The following is a 23,591-nucleotide window of genomic DNA, read 5'->3' on the forward strand; positions in this document are numbered from 1 at the left end:
TAGGAACAGGAACCCATGCGTCTAATGAATTCATCAGAAGAAGGCATGTATACCCCAGCAGAAAAAGGGGCTGAGAGCATGTATCCAAATTCACCAGGTCTGAAAGCATGAGCATGAGCTTCTACTCCAAGGAGAATGGATAGAAATCGTGCTTCTTGCCAGGGGACAACACAGCAGAACAACATCAAGTTCCTACCCTGCTCTTATGGAGATGACTTGAGAGAAAGCAGCAAGCATAGAGCGAGAACGCCGGAAGGGAATGGGTTGTCTGAAGAAAGCAGCCAGGGACAGAGTCACCAGGCAATGCTGAGAAACTGACACTCTACACAGGGAATAGTCACATGTGTCTCCCTCCCACCTCTGGGTTCTTTGCTGTGTCTTGGATATGCCAAAAACTTTCCACATTGGTCTTTTGGTCTTGGCCCCTTGGGGTCCCTCACTCCTCAACCCTGACCTGTTGAGAAGGCTTCCCTGACTACCGCCATCCTCCCATTTCCCTGTCCTCCCCCACACCCCAGCACTTACCTGTGCCTGCTCTATAATCCTCTTCTCCACACACAGCAGGACACCTTGGTCACAGACATGTACTCAGTACTTAAGCAGTTGCTTAATGTGTAGTGAGTATCTAATATTTGATGAATGAACTTTTCATAGAGAAATCTGGAAGGCCACACACTAGTATTTTAACAACTGTCTCCCTCTGGGTATTGTGAATATGGGTGATAGGGCTCTTTTGCATAGCTGTATTCTATAACTGCCCACATAATGTGTTGTTGCTGAGTTCTATAAGACTGTTTTATATAATTGTGGCTTCTTTTTTCTCCTTCCCAGATAGGCGCACGCTGCTATGTGGAATGTTCAGCTTTGACCCAGAAGGGTTTGAAGACTGTTTTTGATGAGGCTATCATAGCCATTTTAACTCCAAAGAAACATGCAGTTAAAAAAAGAATAGGATCAAGATGTATAAACTGTTGTTTGATTACGTGAGAAAAGTCTGAGTGGCCAAGGGAACTGTCCATTTCTCCCAGAATGCATCTGAAATGCTACAGTGATGTCCTGACCTCTTGCAGTGAAGTTTAACCTGAGGGGGGGAGGGAACCTGTCCTCAGCATTCTACAGCGTCATTGAGAATGTTTCTTAAAGGTCTAAGCGGCAGCCAACAGCATCTGAAGCCACAATCTACTATAAATACTTTATTTCAACTAGAAGGTAAATCTCTCAGGGGTTTCATAGTTAAAAAGCTACAATCACACCATGTTGAAACGACATTGAAAAAAAAACAACAGTGCTGTAAAAGGAACTGCTTGGCTTGACCATACACATTTCTGCACAGCCCTTACAGAATCTGCACAAAGAAATGTCTTCTCCCCTTTCTCCTCTTAATTGCTCTTGTATGTAAGTTGCTTTCTATTCCAGTATATCCAGAGTGGTGAGCTAACCAGGCCAGCCACGTAGCCAAAGGTCGCTCCGAGTGTACAGGAGATGGGCCACACCTGAGGGAAGAAGCAGGAGATTGAAACCAACCGGTGTTTCATTATTACTTGAGCACAAATTAAGTGTAACATAAACACTTCTATAGTGAAGCTTAATGTGCTTTCTTAAGAATGCCAAAAGTTTAATAGGTCATAACTGCATTTACTATGAACACTAAAAATGTACACATTTTAGTTAAAGTGCATTAAAAGGTAAGGAGGCTTTCCAGCGACTGTAGAATTAGCTCCCCAAATTGCATGAAGTACATGCTAAAGTACAAATTTAAAAATTGGGTCATAGTTTGCCATAATCCTGAACTCAGTTTAAGCTCTCTGAAGTAGCTGGCCATTTTTCTAATTCCCACTTTGGCTGTGTATATCAAATGAAGTAAGAAGTGTGTAGGCTGACCGAACCTTAGCAATTTTCAGTTGTGTCGGAGGGAAGGCCTAGAATCTGAACGTGTTCGTGGAGTGTGTGGGTACTCTGCTTCCATGAGCTACAGATGCTGTAGCCGAACAGGGGGCAGCTCACGGCTTATGCACTCACCTATGGTATGAGACAAGCAGAACATTACAGGCTTCCCAAGACGGTTTCTCCAGCCATGCTACACTTCATTAAACCACAACTAAATAATGGTGATTTATTTGATGCCACACACAGGGTATGTGGGTCCCTAAGTTAAAAGCCCTGGGTAAAAAATCTTGGAAGTAACTTTTTTCTTTATAAAGCTTATTTGGTGTGCTGGAGCCATTTCTAACCCTTCTCTGGGGTATCAGCCTTCAAAGTGTACCGGAGGCAAAACTACCTTCATAACCGGCTGGTACCATTTGGCTTTCTTCCTCCATCTGCTATGGATCTGCCTTATTCTAAATGCCATGCAACAGACAGTAGTGTTTGTTAGACAAAGCTTCCATGCGCACCAGCTCATGCAGTTTAGGGAAGCATAATCTAATCCATATTGTGTTGCCAGCCTTTCTTAGGCTGAAATTTGCTGTTGCTTAAACTATGACTTCTTGGTCTTTAGCGAGCTTCTGTTATCTTCCAGGGTTTGTGCTTACAGCTTTGTCTATTGCACAGATTGGGTAATGGAACACTAAACACTGATACTTGAAAATGACAGCCTTAAATGTTCATACCAGTCACAAATCTAGATGTACTGTTTTGCATGTGAGCTTTGTAGGAGTTTTTGAAGTAGAAGCACCACACTCCCCCACTTGGTAGTAGACAGTCTACTGGACAAGAGCTTTCTCTTGGAGTGGATGTCGGATGACTTTTTGTCCAAGCAGTGGTGGTTCACATTAAGCATCATGGCCTTATATGTATGCTCAAATGGGATTCTGTAACTTTCCCATTTAGTTTTGGTCTTGTTTTTAGATAGAACTGAAAGAAATTGTATAATGAGTTAACATACTAGCTAAGTTGTCAAACCCATGATATGAAGGAATCCCGACAGTAAAGTATTATTCATTTCCAAGTTGCCTTTGGAGATTTGATGGGTTTTGTTTTTTCTTTTTTTTTTTTTTTCTTCAAATCTACATTTGTGAAACCCTGGACACTTGGTGTATTAGGCAATGAAGTTAAAGTTGAGAGCTTTCATGGTCTGAGAGAAATGGATTAAGAATCTGGAAGTGTACACTGGTGTCGCTGCGGTTTCCTCGTGAGAGTGCTCTCCAGTGCCCCTCCCACTCATGAGCTCTTTTCCCTCTCCTCTGAGTCACAGCAGTCATAGCTGGACGTCACCTTTTCAGCTTCCCCTTCTCCAGGCGGTAGGAATCATGTATATAGAACACTCGATCTCTAAGCAGACGATTGTATCATCTGAACCTGAGGTGCCTTAGGTACTCTATTTACCTTGATGGGGTTTGGAGTTTCCCATTGCTTGTTAAGAGCTCTTTGTGTTGGTTGTTTAATATTTCTTTTTGCAAAATCTTCTCTGCCATTTTAGCCAAAAAAACAAAAAACAAAACAAACAAAAAAAAAACCAAAGATTTGTTTCCTATTCATGAGCAGATTATAGAGAAATTGCCTTATTTTCAGAAGCATATCTTCATTAAAGGCTTAGGTTGCAACCGAAATTCAGACTAATCTCTGGAAAAACTCTTTCAAACTAGTGAAATACCTGGGAAAGAAAATACTTTTCAAAACTATTTTACTAACATGACTTGCGCGGGTGAATACACTGCTTTAAATAAGGTCATGTACGAAAGAACTTAGAGGAAATTATTACTGATCAGTGTTTGCACAGAAAATCTGTTCTAAAGTCCTTTAAAACTTTTAGGAGACTCTTGACATCTAATAGAACTCTGCTAATGTGTACCCTTACTCTATCCTCACAGGTACATTGTAGCTTCACTTGCGATGAATTATCATATTTCCAATAAGTAGAGCTTGAGTTCGTGCCATTTGTTATGAATTATCTTAGTTCCTTTAGACACTGCTTCCATTTGATTTCTAATTAATTGGTTTTAAATACCAAATTAAATACTGGTTTGTTGGTTGTTGCTTTTTAAATGATTGTTACTTCAACAGCGTCCCTTCCTCACGTATGGGGTCATAAATAAAATGAAATGCAGTTTGCTACTTATGTAAAGCACTGAACTTCTGACCTTAGTAGTTTTTATTTAATCCCTTTCCTCTGCTTTGAGACTGCTCACCCCTGGCAATGTGTGAGCACCTGCACCCCTACAAAGCTCTTTGTCAGTCAAGAGTGTGGAGAGAGTGACAATCCTTGTGACCCCAGGCAAATTCTGATTTCGAGTACCAAATTCTGTTTTAATCACTCTGTGATTTTAGTGTGGTTCATTATTCGCAAACACACACACACACATACATCTGCACACATTCTTTGGACAGTTGCCATACTTCACTTCCAAAGAATATGAAAAATGAAATAAATGCTGGTTTAAACATTTTTCTCCTGGGAGGGGTGAAGGCTTGGCACATTCAGAAACTCACTGTTATGCAAAACTCAAGACATCCATGATGTCAGCAAATAAAATGTCCCAACTTTTCAGATGGTGCCCTAGTGATGGTCCAGGCTTTGTGCCTACAAGAGTGCTGGCATGACTCTCTGTGACACACGAGTCCCTAACTGTCAACAGTCTTTTCCTCCTAAGCGAACTCTTGCCAACTTTCTCATGACTGCTTTAAAATGTTTAAAACCACACCACCATACTTGTCAAATCAGCCTGGTTTAAATCTATCTTAATAATGAGATCTTAAATGAGATCCATTTAAAACTACTTCCCTGTTTCACAGACACACTTGTTTTAATATTCCTTATGACACAATAGTATTTTTAAAAGTCTGTAGTACCTATGAGCTATTTCAGCTGCAGAGATATAAATATTTCTCCAAATTATGGCAATCTGAGATCCCTATATGTAATTGCTTGTTTTTATGTAAGGAAAATAAGATTGAGAACAAAGACATTGATATTAAGAAAGCCATTCAGAGGGTTTGCCACCAAGTGACAATCATTTATTTTATCTAGTTTCTTTTCACTTCAAATGTTTCTTAAAAGTCACTAAGTGGAAGAAACATCTTGTGTTACATAACAACATAATGTAATGCAAATAGATAAAGTAAGGTTATCAAAGGAAAACCCTATTTTTAGAGTGAGCAGCTCTATCGGGTGGAAACCAACACTCTGGTTATGCACAGTACACTCGCCTCTCATCCCAGCACTCAGAAGCCAAAGAAGAGGATGGTTCATTTCAAGCAACATAAGATGCTGTCTTAGGGTGTCCATGCTTAATGAATCACCACATGCAAAAACAACTAGGGGAAGCAAGAAAGGGTTTATTTGACTTACACTTCCACATGTCTATTCATCATCTAAGGAAGTCGGACAGGAACTCAACAGGACAGGAGTTGATGCAGAGGCCACGAGGGACACTGCTTACTGGCTTGCTCCAGCTTGCTCTCTTATTACAGAACTGGGGACCACCAGACCATGATGGCTGGCCCTCCCACATCACTAATTAAGAAAAGGCCCTACAGGCTTGCAGAAGCCTCATCTAGTGGAGGCGTTTTCTCACTGAGGCTCCCTCCTCACAGATGACTCTAGCTTGTGTCAAGTTGACAGGAAACCAGCTAGCACGGCTGCAAAGCAAGACTTTCATGAAAACCACGCTGGGCTGGCGCTGCATGCCTGAGGCCTTGTTGTTCAGAGGTTGGCAGCGTGGCCAACAAAGGAGGATAGCCTGAGTCTGAGGCCAGCCTGGGCTACAGGATATAAGATACTGTCTCAAAAAACAAGACACCAAAACCCAACTCAAACAACCCCTCGAAATAAATAAAAATGCCTTGTTTTTAGGGCACCTGTATGTTCCTTACAATAAATTAAGTGATTGTGGATTTTTGCTTTCCTTTATCACTTGAACAACAACAACAAAAAGTTTGTTTTCTCAAAGCAATAAAAATTTTTACATTACCTAGCATAGAATTTGGGCAAATGAAACCTGTAGGTTTTTTTTTTCAGAAATAATTTCATCTTTGTAAGCCAAAAAGCACTTTCAAAATGTATAAATAAATTGCACATGTGTGTTTTTATGTCAAATAAAAATTGTTTGAAAGGAACAATATGCTTGGGGCAGATAGCTCAGCAGTTAGGAACACTGGCTGCTCTTCCAGAGGATCTGCGTATGATTCCCAGCATCACACGGAGACTCACAACCATCTGTAACTTCAGTCCTGGGATCCACACCCACTTTTGTCCTCTGGACACACGGCACGTGCATGCAGACAGAACACGTAAAATAAGTAATCTAACAAAAGACAACCATATAAGAAATGCAATAATACAAAAGTGTGTGTCCACTTTTGTTTTAGGAAGAACTGTTTATATCTTAGGAAAGGAAATGTTCCAACACATTTATACAGTATAGTGTTTCTCGCCTGTGCTCTAGGTAGCATAGAAGAGTGATTAAGAACACTGATTTTGGTCCTAAACAGGGTGCATTTGAATCTTGGCTTTAAGATTTCCTAAACATGTCATCTGGCCACTTTGTGCTTAGTTTCTGTGTTCGGTACACACCCTGGTACCTACAGGTGCTCACACACACCACAGTAATAAATATCAATGTAGAAAAACGTATGATTCTTTTTCACCAGGATAGAAAATCTTATTTATGAAACATTTTTTAAAAATCACAGGTGTCACAAATTTTTTCATAACTTGAAATGAGAAATCATAGGACTGTAACTGAATTGGTTACTGCAAAATGCCAGAGTAGAGGAGAAAACAGAGATTACTGATTTGACCGAATGAGGGCTTCTGACATTTTAAGTGAATTAGTATTTCCCCTTCCTGAAGGGGTTCTATTGTATTAAAGTAGAATGTTAACACATCGTTTACACATCTCAAGACTGGGAAAAGTATTAACAGAAGACATGCTCACTGCAAGCTGCACTGGCAGGGCCACGGCAGGACTTTGATGAGAGATGGGCGGTACTAGCCAGGCCAGCTTATGCGCATGCATGCGTGTGTCCAGGAGTGAACTGCCACTCTTGACAGAGTCCTGACTAGGAATCCACTGCTCTACAATGGCTTCCTAACTATGCTCTTTGTAGTAGGAGAGAGGTCAGGGCACGTACAAGCCAGTGCTCATTTACAATTAGCAGACTCGTCACTCGTGTGTCCCTCGCCAGACTGCAGCAGTCTGCACTTGCATGACACAGGCAACCCAAAATTCAAAGGAAATGAAATGATCATTGAAGACAGTAGGTTAGCAGGCTTCATCAGATGAATTCTAATAGTTATGCCAATGAGAATCTGTTCAGGACAATAAACCCACTGAGAAGTAGCTTGTGTGAGACAGAGTTTTACTGTCCTTTCTCACTGAAGGGAGAGCTAGTAACCCCTCCTCTGTAGATTCACCAGTTTCTCCCTATTTACCTCTGATGGCACCATGCCTGGAGGCTCACAAACACTTCTAACTCCAGCTGAGGGATCCCACGGACACACATATGTGCACAGATACAGACACATGAATAAGTCTTTAGAACAAGTAAGTGGGACAAGTCAGAGAATGACAGGACATGGCCTCCGTCACCCTCCAATAGCCACATGCTACACGTGTGCAAAGAAGAAAAAGCATCAATTTTTCAGATGCAAAGGCACTATAAATTAGCTTTAAATATGCTTCTGCAAATGTACTACATTTTGGTCTAAAAATACATCAGAGCGATAAGGACATTTAGGAGAAACAATGTGGGAAATGAAAGCAATTTAATACTTAAGAATTCTAAAGAGAACAAAGCTATGTCTTTAAGAAAAGGAAACAAACACTATGTCTCAGTCTCCAGCAGTGAAGAGATTCATGGCGTAGGTGGAGCTTTTGTTCGAATCCCAAATCTTCCTTTTGCCAGTCAAATGAGGGTGAACACGGTGTGTACTCTTCCCTCCTACGTTTCGCCTTTGTGGTTAAGAACAGGAAAGAGATCTACCTTGCACTACAGCTGCCATGATTACAGTACCTCTGGCATAGTACCAAACTCATGCCTGGTACAGAGAGACCTACAAATGACACGTGTTCTATTCGTGTCTGAACTGTCACAGAACTGAACATGATAGGAAACTGAAGTGACTCAATAAGCAGGTTTAACAAAACACCAAAGAGACAAAAGGAAACTAACTCCCTTAAACACTGCTAGCAGAAAGAAGACAGAAAGCCGACGAGAGCTCGTTGTACTTAATGAAGCAGGCATTCAGGTGTGCTAGAAGCACTGTCAGCAAAACAGCAAAACACTTCTTTCCTCGGTCACAGAGGCACGGCAGGTGCCACCTAGCCTGCTTTCTGTAACAACCTTCTTTTCCTGCCTTCAACACAGTGAGGTCGTCCTTCAACTATGCAGATAGCTTTCATCACCTATCGCTACTAAACTCATTGAAGGCTCATGTTAAGTGGAAAGTAAGCTGGCATTGGCATTGGTTTTCACTGGACCTTCCCTGCTACTTAGTGAGGAATCCAACTGAAAGCTACAAATACAGCTTGAGATTTCTTATTATACAATGCAATCAGTGCCTGGCTACAGGAACGTTATACAAAGTCAAATTTGAATTCAGAGGAGAGAAAATGGCACTCACACATGACAGGTTTTGTTGGCTCTGTGTGTTCACGCATGTGTGTTTTTAAAGAAACCAGACGCTCTTGTTTCTCCAAAATATAAAGAAAACATAACACAGAGATGCTTGCTTTGAACACAATGTGAACGTATCAAGCGTGTATTGGGCTGCAAGGAACACAGAACTGAAATCTTTTAGTAGCATGCTGTATTTTAGACAGCAGAGTTATACAGTATCATCTTCTCAAAGTTTGCGCTAGCAAAGTCCCCACATTTAGCAAACACCATCATCCCCTTATCTGGCAGATTCTATCAACATTATGAGCCACAGTGAGGTCTTGTTCTGTAGAATTTGATTTATTGGAAAATAACAATGGCATCACAAAAGCTTTGTTTGCTGAAAGTGAAAGAAAAAGTAAACCTCATCACTTCTCTAGTTTATTAGAAAAACTATGAAAAGGTAAGAAACTGAATAAAAGGTTTTGAGACCCCATTAGTATGCACCACACTTTAAAAGGGCTATAGTAAATAAGTCAGCCATTAATGTGTAGTACTCTAATAACCAACAAATTAAAAAGCCAGTGTATTCCAGCAGAACGAAATGTTTTCAATAATGAAGAATAACAAGTTGTAATATATCCAAATTAGTTAACTAGAAAATCTTTTTTATAAGTACATAATTCAGAAGATGGCTCAGTGGGTAAAATGCTTGTCACGGAAATGCAAGAACACAAGATGTGAGTCCCCAGAACTCACATGAAGCTGGACACGGCAGCCTACATGGCTGTAATCACGGGAGATGGGAGGCGGGGACGAGAAAAGCTCTGGGAGCTGGAGGGCCAGCTAGCGTGGTGTACGCAGGGACAACGAGGCCTCAGCAGCAGACGTCTCCATGTGCACCAGTACACACGTGCTTATACACACTCTCAAAGATTTAAAACGTCAATTCAGTCAGTGCACGGGATGTGGTGAAAGGGGGGTCAGGGGTTCAGGGCCAACCTCAGCTACATAGTGAATTCCAGGCAAGTCTGGGCTACAGAGTGAGAGCCTGTCTCAAAGCCACACCTCCCAACGTCAAAGGTGAAGGGAAAACTACAATAATTTTCTAAATCTGAAGTTAATTTGAATCTAGCTCACTCTTTATTATAAGTAAGTATAGAGGGAGAAAAACTAGCAGCAAAAAAACAACTAATCTAAAAATGGACAACTGAACTGTAAATAATGTCTTCTAAGCAAACCCAAACTCATGTTTTCATCAGCATATCTACTTTCCACAGCTCGACTTCCACTTCTGTAATCTTTTTTTTTTTAACTTACTTGTTACGTTTATAGTATGCTGTCTGCATACATGCCTGCACGTCAGAAGAGGGCACCAGATCTCATTACAGATGGTTGGGAGCCACCATGTGGTTGCTGGGAATTGAACTCGGGACCTCTGGAAGAGCAGGCAGTGCTCTTAACCTCTGAGCCATCTCTCCAGCCTACTTCTGTGATCTTATAGGGAAGGTCTAAACATGTAAGATCAAGCTTCTACACTAAAGTAGGTAATATATATACACACTGACATTTCACTAACTTGTTAAAGCTGATGTTTCAGCTCTAGTTGTTATTAATATTCTATATTTAGACTTACTTATATTAACTGAACATCATGAACTAGTAGTTTGAAACAACTCATGTACCTTCCTTCTTCAATAATTCTGCCCTCCAAGTCACTAACACTCTTCAGTTGAATGAAAGCAAGTACGGATGGCAGCGATGAGATGAGATGCCAGTTGGGACACCATTATGGCGAGAAGTAGGACTCTGCTTCATGAGCACAAGGACAACAGTACTGCCATGTTCTCCAACCTGCTGAGACTTCTCAGTTTAACAACCAGTCAGCACGGGGAAGGCAGCTCACCACAGTTACTGAATGTGAAAGAAAAACTCAACTGTCCGAGAGAGAACATCTAAGGGAAACCACAAAAATGGACCTAAAAATAGGCAATTATGTTCAACAGAAAATTCGGGTCCTTTGAGTGAGGTATGTAAAGATTTAACTCCAACTGTTTGTTTCCTAAGGGATTTACCCTACAAACTTGACAAATATGCAGATATATGCTAAAGTATGACAATAATAAAATTAATGTGACTACCAGTGAACTGAAAACAATCTAAATGCCCATTAAAACCTGATATGTTGCCAGGTGGTGGCGCACGCCTTTAATCCTTGCACTAGCCAGGCAGAGGAGGCGGGTCTCTGTGAGTTAGAGGCCAGCCTGGTCTACAGAGCGAGTTCCAGGACAGCCAGGGCTACACAGAGAAACCCTGTTTTGAAAAACCCCAAAACAGAAAGATAAAAAAAAGCCTGATATATTATTTTAAGGTAATAGAATGTTCCAGTTATATAATTCTAACCTAACATGTAGTAACACCATAATATAAAATTTAAAGGGAAAAAGCAGGTTAAGAACAACATGTACACTATGAACAGCATGCATGGAAAGAGCTGCAAAAGTTCCCATCAGAATAAAAATGGTGGTTTTCCCTCAGTGGATGGGGAGAGCTAATTTTAACTTTTTATAAAAATTATTAATACAGCTTAAATTAAAAGGCAAATATATTTTCTCTTTGAGACCAGAAAATATTCTCTTCACGTTGGAAAAAAAAAATACTTTTATTTTTTAATACCATTGTTCTTTTTGGGAAAAATTATCTTAGGAAACATTCATGATGCTACAGATTCAAAAGTGTTTACTATAGTAAAATAGTGGCAATAAATTAAATGATCAATAGTGATATATCACATTATAAAATAACTGTGTAATAAATGAGCACAGTATGAAACAATTAAAAATTAGTGAAACAAGATCTTGGGGACAAAAAGGAAAGGTTATATGGTGTCATAGTGATGTGTTTGTGTGTCCAGTTGATAAAGTATGGTGTGACCTCATTAATCTTAATTGTCAACTTGACAAAATCTAGAGTCATCTGAGAAGAAAAGCCTCAACTGAGGGATTTCTCAGCTCACACTGGCCTGTGGGCATTTCTGTGGAGGCTATCTTGGTTATTACCTGATGCAGGAGAGCCCATCCACTGTGGGAGGCCCCATCCCATAAGCTAGCTAAGCATGAACCTGGGAACGAGCAAGCCAACAAGCAGTGTTCCTCTATGGTTTTTGCTTCAAGTTCTTGTCTTGAGCTCCTCTCCCGACCAATATAACCTGGAAATATGAGCCAAATAAATCTTTCCCTCCCCTAAGTGTCTTTCAGTCAGTGTTTTATCATAGCAACAGAAAATACTAGAACATGGTAACACACCTGTAATCCCAATACCAGGAAAGGAAAGGTATGAGGATCAGGGATTCAAGGCCATCCTCAGATACAAAACGAATTCAAGGTCAGCATGGATTATGTAAGATCCTGACTCAAAACATGCATATTTAAAAATTAAGATAATGATGCTTGGTGTAGTGACTCATATATGTAATCCTACTAATTGGGAAGCAGATGCAAAAGGATCCTAAGTTTCAGACCAGCCTGGATGACAGAACAAGTTCAAAGTCAACCTGAGCTACACATTGAGATCTTGTCTCAAAGCACCAAGGGCTGGGGATATGGCTCAGTGGTATCCCATGCACTGTCAAGCTTCCTCTCAAACCACTTACCTTTATTTTTAAATTACTTGGGTGCTGGTAGGACATCTCAGCAGGTAAAGGCACCTGCTGCCAAACCTGAAAGCCCGTTTGATTCCTGGACCCACCTGGTGGAAGGTGAGAGCCTATTCTGATTCCCTAGCTAGCACGCATGCACACACAGACAAATGTGCATGAGATAAATAAAAATGCAACAAAGCTTGCTTTAGAAACTACTTTGCTATATGCTTTGTAATATATTTCAAGGTAAGCATTCAATGTAGCAATCAATCTAGTTAAGAAAATAGATTCTAAGATCACAAATATAATAATTAAAGAGAGAAAAATGAAAATTCTCCTGTATGTGTTGACAAAATAAGCTTTTAAGAGTTTAAGAGCAGGGACTGGAGAGTGACTGCTCTGCAAGATGAGGTCCTGAGTTTGGATCACCAGCACCCATGTGAAAACCAGGCATGGTGACAGACATTTGCAACCTCAGTGCAGGAAGGGGAAGACAGGAGGATCCCAGGGCCTCGATGGTGGGCCAGCCTACCCAATCAGTAATATCCAGGCTCAGTGAGAGACCCTGTCTCAAACACTGGGGTGAAGAGCAACAAAAGAAGACACTGGATGTCAACCTCTGGCCTCCACACATGGCGAATGCATAAGCACACACATGTGCTCACATATGAGCACATACATGTATACAGCCCCCACACACACAGTTTCAAAAGAAACATTTAGAGTTGTAGGGTAGATACATGCCAACATGAATGCCTATGGCACTAGGTCAGGCCAGTAACCAGGCATCTAGACTGCGCTGTGTTCCCTGCTGTGCTGAACAGTCAAATACCTCGCATCACATACTTGCTTTCCTTCCGCTGTGCTAGCATACATTGTTAGTGTAAAGTCCTTAAAACCAACCTGCCACGGTCTTTCCCAATCCAGTGGAATAGGGAATGCTCCAAGCCATGCTCCTATAAAACTGGAAATTGTAGTGATCTGAAGACTGTTTTCCCAAATGGATGTAACTCTGCAAGACACCATACACAAGTCATTGGTGATTTATATTATAATAGCTAGAAAATCACACAAGCGCTAGCACAGATTGATGTTACGCTTTTTCAATGTAATCGACTCAAATTGACAGACGCATGAAGATGCGAATGCATTTCCACTGTAAGGGTACTGCGTGTGCACCGTGCGAGGCAGACAACAGAAGACACTGTGGTAACAACTGTGTCCTTGTTTATCACTCCCCCAGTCCTTCACCACAGGCAACTGTCACTCTCAAATGTCACATACCTCTCCAGAAAGAGTCTGTGCAGGTCCACATATGCACACAACTTTATGCATATCTACATAAATGAAATGTGTGCAGGTCCACATATGCACACAACCTTATGCATATCTACATAAATGAAATGTGTGTATACAAGCATTTTTTTCTTAAATAAGATTTAAATGCATCCCGCTGTAAGCCCGATTTAACTTTTGTTTTCTGCATGAACAGCTACAATAGCAATTCACTGTATGGATGTAAAATGGCTTCATCAACTCATCTTCTTCATGCCATATTTCATCCAATATGACTTCATCTATTTGACAGACAAGGACGGGGAACAAGAAACTCAAAGGATCCCGTGATAGAGGACATGGTGGCAGACACCTATAAACCCAGTGCTCAGGACAGGACAGTGCTCAGGCAGTGACTTCATGGCCAGAATGGACTATGTAGTGAGATTCTATCTTAAAAAGAAAAACAAACAAACAAAACAGTGATCTCTGCCAGCCATTCCTATACTGGAGCAAAGGGGACAGACAGACCTCTTGCTCCTCTTGTAGCTCAGGTCTTGATTTCAGCCTTCTAATATGAATACTCAAGTCGTTCTCATGTACGGCTTTCTGACTATGACATGTGTCTAGTTACAGTAATGGAAGGCCCACAGCAATGCAGCCAGTGGGGCAAAGATTCGATTGCTTACAATGCATGCAGGAGTTATTGTGAACTTAATGAAAAGCAGCAGCAGCAGTATTTTCATTGGAAACTCTCCAGACAGACATTCAAGTGGAAACCAGCTCTGTCCATCTGACATCCCCACATCCAGGAGAGGCTTATTTCTATTAAAACTTGGGGTTTTATCATGTTTCCAAGTTTGTGCTATTTGCCGGGCCTTCCTGTTCTGTGTTTTAAGTAATACTTGTAAATGCTAGCCAGTTTCAACTAGCACCTGGCAGAATGGAAAGCTATTTCTATTTTGAAGATGAAGTAGACTGGCTGAGTTAAATATAAGGAGACTTGCGCTGTCCAGGTAACTTGAAGGGTCTCAAAGGTAAGCTTTGACCAGGTGTGTGGCTGACAGTGTTGACATTAACACACAGTTCATCTATGCCACAACACAGAAAGGAAAGTGCAGGAGTCGGGAATGTGGGAGAGGCTTCAAGCAGACTTTACTCTCTGCTGGAGAGGCTTTGCTCTTCAGTTTTACAGACGAGGAAGATGGTCATCAAGACTTGAAGGAATAAGCAGGGTGAGACCTTACTAGAAAAAATGCGCCATGGATAAGAGGACACAAGCGACGCTGCGTGAGGTCAAGTTCAAGGCGGGAAACGGGTGGAGAAGTGGATTAGAGTTTTACACAATTTCAGGCCAGGTGAGGTAGCTCACACCTGTAATTCCAACACTAAGGAGACAGAGGCAGGAGGCAGGAGAAATACTGCATAGCAAGTTCTAGTCCAACCTGGGATATAGTAAAATAACGACTTTATTGAGTATAGCAAAAACAAACAAAAACCCTAGGGAAAATACTTTTCCAGCCACACAATTTACTTATGTAAAGTTTATAAGGCAATGGTTTTTTTTTTTAGGATAGTCAGTGCTACTTAATCACCACCAGCCATATTTAGAATATCTTAATCACTGTAAAAAAAGACACTCTTCACCTATCAGCAAGCACTCTCCATTTCTACTCCCCATAGCCCTAAGCAACTAAGCTACTTCATGTCTATGGACTTTCCTGTTTTAAATATTTCATGTAGGTGAGCTCTAATGACGTGAATTGTTTCACTGACTTCTTCAACTTGGAATACTCTTTTCAAGGTTCACCTATGGTGTAGCACGTATGAACACTTCATTCATGTCAGTGGATCCTACTCCCTCGTGTGGATGCTGCAGATTTCATTTCTCCATCCAATAGTTGATGAGCATTGGGTTTTTCTGCCTTTGGGCTATTGAAAATAATGCTGCTAGGAACATTTGTGTACAAATCTCTGTATGGATACCTGTCCTCATCTCTGTTAGCATTATACCCAGAAGGAAATAGCTGGGTCACCTGCTATTTGAGGAACTAACAGTTTCCCAAATCAGCTACAACATCTGATTTTTCCACAAGTCTATGAAGGTTCCAATTTTTCTACATCTTCCTAATTACCTGTGGGTTATAGTCATTTTAGCCCCAGTGTGAAGGAACCAAGACCTAAAAACTATAAAAAAAATTCTGTGGACTGTATTTTAAGTGAACATATTTATCAAAATAACTTATGTGATATCTTTAAAATCAAAGACTACAATTAGAATAAAAGTCTCTTCCTCTACCTGATTTCTACATACTATAGAGATACTTCCAATCAAATATATATACAATTTTTCATGTCTTATATGTCAAGATATCATTACTTTCTGCTTTTTGCTGCAGAAGACATAGCTCCTATTATCCACATGCTTTCTGTATCAACACAGCATATCTCCCTCTTTGTCATCTCTCCAATACTAAAATTGCCCCCTTCAGTTAATGGTTAACCAGTGTTTTTATAGTAACTATGAAAACGCCAACCTCAGAGCAAACCACAACCATGTGTCTTTTCTCTTAGTAAATACAATTTTTAATTTTCCTCGGGTGCTAAGAACTCTTCCCTCTCCTTCCAGCTGTTTATCTACCCGCCACTAGCTCACTTTAAATATTTAAAAGTACTCTAGCTGCTTGCTTCCTCTGTCTGCTCCCCTTCTTTTTGAGGTGCCTGGCTGTTCTCACCTGCTGATGGCGGCGCAGTCCTCTGAGGATCCTGCCCCATCATCTTTGAATTTCTCGGTCTCCATCCTGCTGCTCTGGGGTCTCAGTCAGATCTGGACTCACCCTCTCTCCTGCATCCCCCATCACGTTCCCTTCCCCCCTCAAAAATGGCTTTGAAGAGATATTTTAAATCTGAGAACCATCTTATTATGATTGCTACAAATATTCTGCCTCGGATTTTTGGAAGGCATTGTTCCCTTGGGTTTTGGTTCCCACACAGAGGTTCAGTGCTATTCTAGCCCCGCCCCTATTTCTACAAGGACCATGTTTCCCCCATGCTGGAAGAATTCCCAACCATCTCCTTATCCCTGGTTATCTTACATTTCATGTAGAAAAATATCTTTGTCTTTTTGTTTGAATAAGTTTTTTTTTTTTTTACTTCATCTCTACTTTGGTTGCTTTCCTACAGCATTTCATTTTCTTGAGCTTTACTGTTGAGTATTCCCTTTGTCTGACACACTTTACAGATACACACACAAAACATGTGGCTATCTTCTGTCCATTCTATTGTCTTCGTCTTTACTGACCTTTCTTGTTTAGATTCCAGTTGAGGTTAGATGGTGTAAGCCTAGCTTCCTGAAGGAGGGGAATGGTTATAGGTAGAGTAGATACGCTGGCATAGAGAGGTTCATTTGAGCTTTATCCCCTGAGGACGCTGAACAAATCTCAATGTTAGGGTTAGCTGAAACAGCTGAGGCCTTGATAGCTACAGTTGTATTTCTCCATTCCTCTTCTTCCATTGTTCAATGTGTGTTACTTTTACAGTATCTTCTGCTCTACAACGCTAATTCATTCAAATATTCTCTTGGCATACGTAATGAGCCTCTTTCGTGCAAAACCTGAAAAATTCTTTCACTGAGAACTACCATCTTTATATTCTCTTTTTACTACAGAAACACACAGCAGTCTTATGTTTGAGTCTCCCTTGTCTCCTCTCCATATCTATCATGTTCTCTAATTACTTTATGCCTCCCAACTCAATTCTTTCACTGAGAACTACCATCTTTATACTCTCTTTTTACTACAGAAACACACAGTAGTCTTATGTTTGAGTCTCCCTCATCTCCTCTCCATATCTATCATGTTCTTTAATTACTTTATGCCTCCCACCTCCTTCCTTATCCCTCATTCATCTTGAATGGCTCAAACCTTTCCTTCATACTTAAATTTGATTTTCTAACATGCTTTATGCTTCTAGATATTTCTTTCATTGTTTTGTTGTTTTTGAGGCAGGGTCACTCTACATAGCCCTGGTTGTCCTAGAACTCACTATGTAGACCAGGCTGGCCTTGAATGTGCACCACCCAGCTGCTTCTTGATATTTCTAAAATATGTTCTATATATGTTGTTTAGGTTCTGAATTTATGGCATGGATTCTGCAAGCCGATCTTCACTTTAGCTCATTTTCTTTTTTCTCTTGTTATTAAATTAATACGATTAATAATATTTTTCTACGATAAACTATGTGAAATTTGTTTGGTTTTGGTCCAGGGGCGTGTTCTCCCAGATCACATCTGCCTGTGCAGGTGTCTGTCCCCTCCTCGATGTCCCCTACCTCACAGTGGTGTGCTACTTCTATTTCTCTTGCTCACATTTCCCCTGGGCAAGCTGTCTAGGCTACTTCTCTGCTCAGATACATAACAAATGTACTCTCTTTGGTGCTGTCTTCACATCTTAACTGGCTCCAGTTTTTCCTGTTGTGGATCTGCATTTCGAATGCTGGGTGTTATTTTCTACCCATTGGGTTTTTGTTTGTTGGTTTATTTGTTTTGTATCTAATGACAGAGGAGAAGAATGGAGAAGGTAGATGCTATCTTTGTTGACTCAACAGTAATACTCAACTGAAATGCAGTAAATGGTAGCTCCATGATGCAAACTTTAAAGCATCCTGGCCAGGACTTAGACATCTTTTTAGAAACCAGATGAAGCTATTATGGCACCGTCTGTGTCCTTGGCAGAATTCCAGGAAAGAGCAGCTCTGTAGATTCATAAAAGGCAAAGAGACCTGACAATGAGTCAGGGCACGGCTGTTGTGCTGGTGAGGAAATCTATGTAATTGTATATTATTCTTCACATTCACTTGACAGCATCAATCAGCTGCCTTTGATCCCCGAGTTCTATTCCAGCAATCTAGTTCACAGAATCCCTTGCCTAAGTTTTGTTGAAACAAATAAGCACATTACATTACTTATAAGGGTCAAAGAAGCCCCTGCTCAAGTTTGAAATGAAGGTGTATATCACCTTACTTACAACTCTGAAAATGTGATAAACTTTCAATAGTAAATTAGTCACAGAACAATTTTAATGATATGATGATTTAAACTAATTCCACCACAGTGATCTATTCTCCTTCTCAGTAGTTAGGATAGGAAGACACAGGGAAAAGATGGCACTGTCCTCTCCCTCCTAGACCAAGGACAAGGACTGGAAAAATTCCTAAGAAGCACAGCCATGTCCTATCTGTAGCAATGACACCTGTATTCCAGCATCACCATATTCCTCCATGGTTAAAACAATACAGGCTGAAATTTCTTTTCACTTAAAGTATCTGATAACTGGGGCTAGAGAGATGGCTCAGAGGTTAAGAGTACTGGCTGCTCTTCCAGAGGTCCTGAGTTCAATTCCCAGCATCCACATGGTAGCTCACAACCATCTCTAGTGAGATCTGGTGCCCTCTTCTGGTACACAGGCACACATGCAGAAAGAACATTGTATGTAATAAATGAATCTAAAAAATAAAAGATACGATAACTGAGAGTGCTCTGCAAAAAGTGGTACATTTTGCACATACACTCAGACAAAAATGTCCATAATACTGTGGAATAAAGTAAATTATAAGGCAGTGACTAGAGTAACTACTTTTGTTTCAAAATTGCACATTATATGAAGAAATAAAATTAGAGTACATAAAATCTGTAATTATTGCCCCTTTAATACTATTATTAGTTCTTTAACTTTCTGTTCATTATTTGAATCTTTAACTTGAACTTTATTTGAAATCATATGCTTTTACTACAAAATCTATGTATTTTACTACTTAGACTAAAAAATATACACACAGATGCATTCTTTTGTAACAAAGAAATGAGAAAAAAATTGAAACGGGCAAATTCCTATTAACTTCTTGCAGGACTGGTACTGGCTTATTTTCATTTCATAGCTTTCCATAATAAACTTGTCTAAAGTATAATATTATTGTAAGTACTTTCATAATTATAAAATATTTTCCCATAATCAGTAGGGCTGAGAACAGACTAAATGGCTTATTGTTATACTATGAATAAAATTTTAAGGTAACTAAAGAAATGTTATAGGTCACTCTTCATGATAATAAAGCCTATGTACCTGCCCGCATTATTTGATTTCGCTGAAATTCATTATGGTAAATATCAACTGAAATATGCCACTTTGAATGCTTTCTGTACGTCAATGTATCATCCATTTGAATGCGATTAATAGCAAGTGTCTTAGATAGGTTCTCATCAAAATAGGCTTAAGGTACAACTCCTCCTGGTGGCTGAAAGTATTTTACACAATTTTCAGCATAAATATTCCCCACCAAATAAAATTTTAATAAGATATTAAAATCTTTGTTAAGTTTATGTGACTACATTCAGACTAAGTTACCTATCTTTATATGAGTAAATCTTTGGTTCTTGATGTCCATGGTAGTTTTCTCAATATAAAATCTGTATCAATATAAAGATGACAAAAAGAAAACTGTTTGCATATAGAAGACAGGTGTTACTGTGTGCTTTCACCTTGACAAGACCACTGATCTGAGCATCTGTCCTAACCAGGAACTTATTTAGCTCAAGTGATCAAGTTCTTACTCAGACACTTAAACAATAGCATCAACGAATTGACAAATCAAAAGGCAAAACTTCCCTATGATAGGTTACTACTCTCCTTTATAAGATAATCTGCAAGTGGAAAGAACATACATTGTGATAAATACAAGGCAACAAATGAAATCAAACTCTGACAAATCAAGTATTTCCAATATTATGCATACCAACAAGAAGCTGGCAAAAATATTTTAAGAAATCAAATTACTTCTTTGTCATCAGTTTCTTTACAAGAACATTTTCTCAGGGGCGGTTTCATTGACTTTTCTGGAAAAATCCTGTTAAGATAATGAAATTAAGTATGTCTAAATTTAAAAAATATCAGAATTGATCCTTTATTCTCAGGATATAAGTCTCAACCTTCAAGTTCAAAGTGTTTGCATTTTCAGCTCAGCGCAGAATTTACATGAACTTGCAAATAAATACATTAAACCTAGGGGCTGCAGGGAACTCAGTGGCTAAGAGCACCTGATGCTCTTCCAGAGGACCCAGGTTTGAGTCCCGGCATCCACATGCTAGTTCACAACTGTCTGCTATTCTAGTCATGGGGGATCCGACTACCTCTTCAGGCTTCCACATACTAGGGATTCATGTGGTATACAGACATATATGAAGGCAAAACACCCATACACATAAAAACAAATAAATAAATTAAAACTTAGTTATTTCACTTAAAAGTAGTGTAAACTGTTTATATTGATTTGAAGCTGGGTGACACATCAATTCAAAACAGACCTGATCATCATCTTAGGTTCATTCCAGTGCTTCTAATTACATTAATGAATATGGAGACATAAAACTTCTGCTCCATGATGACAGGTCCACGCACTCCACGCTGAACTAACTGGCAAAGCCGTATTCTCCTCTGTGTTACCTATGCACTACACTTGTCCGGCTGCTACTTAGAAGCCAAACAGAATTACAGAGACAAACTGTAGTCAGGGTTGGAGATATGACAGACAGATGCCCCCAACATTTGTTGATGCGCATGACAAACACTTGTTGAGCTCTTTGGTTTTACTCATTACCTGACTCACTCCACAATAAGCCTGAAGAGTTCACACTCACTTTATTCTCATCACAGTACACAGGAGAATTCATGGGGCTAAGAGGCTTGTCTGAGATGACCACTATGTAAGAAAGGGCACCAATCCACTTTCTGACCTGAACTGCTAGCGTCTTATTTCTGAATTCCAGTTCCAGCTCCATTGCTTACTGACTGTGGAACTTGAGTAAGGCACGCACTGCCAGATCTCCAGTACCTTCATAGAGAACATGGTGAAATGTCTTTGAGGACTAACACAAAGTTCATGAACATGCTTTAAGTTATTAAAAGCTGTCTTTTGTTTGGTTTTACTTCATTATTATTTCATGTCATATCCCATACAATAGTAAATGGAATGGTTTGTATTACAAACTGATTCTTTTTAGTCAAGGTCTTCTAGTTTACCAATTACCTGCTCTTCAACTAACTGTGTGTTGGAAGATGTGGAAGGGTAGCTTTTGCAGTCCAGTGATATTTCAGTGGCGTCTGAGAAACCTAGCAGCTTCCTCTTACAGGTCTAACTTTCAATAACCAAGAGATCAATGCAGTATCTAATCACTGTTTGTATTCTGAATGGGCTCAAATTTCACAAGCAGGCTAAAAAGTTTCAGTGAAAAGTCTCTCCAGCTTATCTACTAGCTTCTCAGATGTTTTCCTCGGAGATAACCATTACATCATTAACTGTGCTTTCTTCAGAGATCCACGGCCCTACCTCTTCCCCCATTCCAACTTCAGACGTAACTGTTTCATCAGCACACAAGCTTTAAGCTTGATGGGTCTTCTGCTAGGGATGCAGCTCAGTTGGTAGACTGCTTGCCTCCCGCACACGAGGCCCGGGGTTTACCCTAACACTACTATAGAACGAAATCAGTACCAATATATGCTGTATTAATGTTGTAACATGAATGAGCCTTGAAAACACTATGCTAAGTAAGAGAAATCAGTTACAAAAGATCACAAATTGTATGACTCATTCAAATGAAATGCCCAGACCAGGCAACCCTACTGAGAGAGCAACAAGATTCATGGTTGCTTAGAGACAGTTTGGGTGTGAATCATATCTCAATATTGTTTTTAAAAATGTATCTCCCATGAACTGGCAAGATGGCTCAGCAGGTGTGTTGGCTAGTTTTTTGACAACTTGACACAAGTTTACAACATATTAAGAGGGAACCTCAATTGAGAAAACGCCTCCATCAGATTGGCCTGTATGCAAGCCTCAAAGGCATTTTTTTGATTGGTGATTGATTTCCGAGGGCCTAGCCACTGTGGGTAGTGCCATCCCGGGGCAAGAAGGTATACAGGAGAGTAAACTGAGCACGCCAGGAAGAAAAAACCAGTAAGCAGCATTCTTCCACGGCTCTGCTTCAATTCCCTCAGTGATAAACTATGACTGTAAGAGATAAGCTGAATAAACCCTTTCCTCCCCGAGCTGCTTTTGGTCATGGTGTTTTACTCTAGCAAAAGAAACCTAACTGACGCAGCAGGTAAAGACACTTGCTGCCAAGCCTGTCACCAGAGTGCAATCTCCGGGACCCGCGTGATGAAAGGGAAGAAAGAATCTCTGCAGTTATTCTCTGACCTCCACATAACACCCACACATATATGCACACATGTGCATATACACACAAATAAATAAATTCAGAAAATATATGGAAACATATCTCCCAATGTATCAGTTTACTTAATATATCATGAACCATTTTCATCCACATCTGGTATTAATTCTTGGTCAGATTTTCAATACCCATCTTTCACTACTTCACAATAACTGACAAGAAACAAATGTCAAATCTTTTCCTAGGAAAAGAATATTATTTAATGCAATGTTTATGTTTCTGAACAATTTCAGTATAAAACTGTGCTACCATTTTTATTAAGTTCCTAGCTTTTTTTTGTTGTTGTTGTTATTAACGAAGTCTCTGAGCATTATGTCTCTAACTCCATCCTTCCCATGCTGCCCAATTTTTGCAAGGTACAGTAAGTTTTAGAACACATAGGTCAAGAGACAGAAGAATAATCTATATAACCAGATTACAATGTGTCCCTTACATATATAACTTAGACACACAATTTAAAGCCACACTGATCATTATAAACCATTAAAGTTTCAGCCAGTTTCCATATTTAAAATTCTCACGCTGAAATAAATGAACTCCATTGAAGACACAATGCTAACTAACCATGTAGGGGGATATTCAGTTGTTATGCTTTTGTTCCTAAGAACTTTATGAGTAGACAGCTGTTACAGGAAAAAAAAATGAAATAAAACACAGTGAAGCCAAATCTATATGTACATATATAAAATAACCATTATTCATTCTCAAAGAAAAATGTAACTTACAGAGACAGGCTGCCCAGAGCCCATCCTCTGTTCTCCTTCAGCTGTGGGTTTCCAGATCACACAACACCATGTTTACTTCGGTGTCTATGCTCCCCCCAGCACCCTGCACAAGATATCCCTCCTTTGG

General features: G+C 39.9%; 2 protein-coding genes across 5 annotated transcripts in view; one reads left to right on the forward strand and one right to left on the reverse strand.

Moving 5' to 3' along the window:
- Rhoq (ras homolog family member Q) overlaps window positions 1–4,071 on the forward strand; it is a 36,851-nt gene extending 32,780 nt beyond the window's left edge. The window contains exon 5 of the mRNA XM_005077271.4: window positions 832–4,071. Within this exon, the coding sequence (XP_005077328.1) occupies window positions 832–987 (156 nt within the window). The 3' untranslated portion in view covers window positions 988–4,071. The remainder of the gene's footprint in view (window positions 1–831) is intronic.
- The window catches only part of Pigf (phosphatidylinositol glycan anchor biosynthesis class F), a 28,632-nt gene continuing 6,221 nt past the window's right edge, over window positions 1,181–23,591 (reverse strand). For all 4 annotated transcript variants that reach the window (XM_005077272.4, XM_013118512.3, XM_013118511.3 and 1 more), the window contains exons 5-6: window positions 13,082–13,190; window positions 1,181–1,493 (exon numbers count right to left, since the gene is read on the reverse strand). In XM_005077272.4, coding sequence (XP_005077329.1) covers window positions 1,380–1,493; window positions 13,082–13,190 — 223 coding nt within the window. In that variant the 3' untranslated portion in view covers window positions 1,181–1,379. The remainder of the gene's footprint in view (window positions 1,494–13,081; window positions 13,191–23,591) is intronic.

Source organism: Mesocricetus auratus, unplaced genomic scaffold, assembly GCF_017639785.1.
Source record: "Mesocricetus auratus isolate SY011 unplaced genomic scaffold, BCM_Maur_2.0 Super-Scaffold_100676, whole genome shotgun sequence".
NCBI classification, from domain to species: Eukaryota; Metazoa; Chordata; class Mammalia; order Rodentia; family Cricetidae; genus Mesocricetus; species Mesocricetus auratus.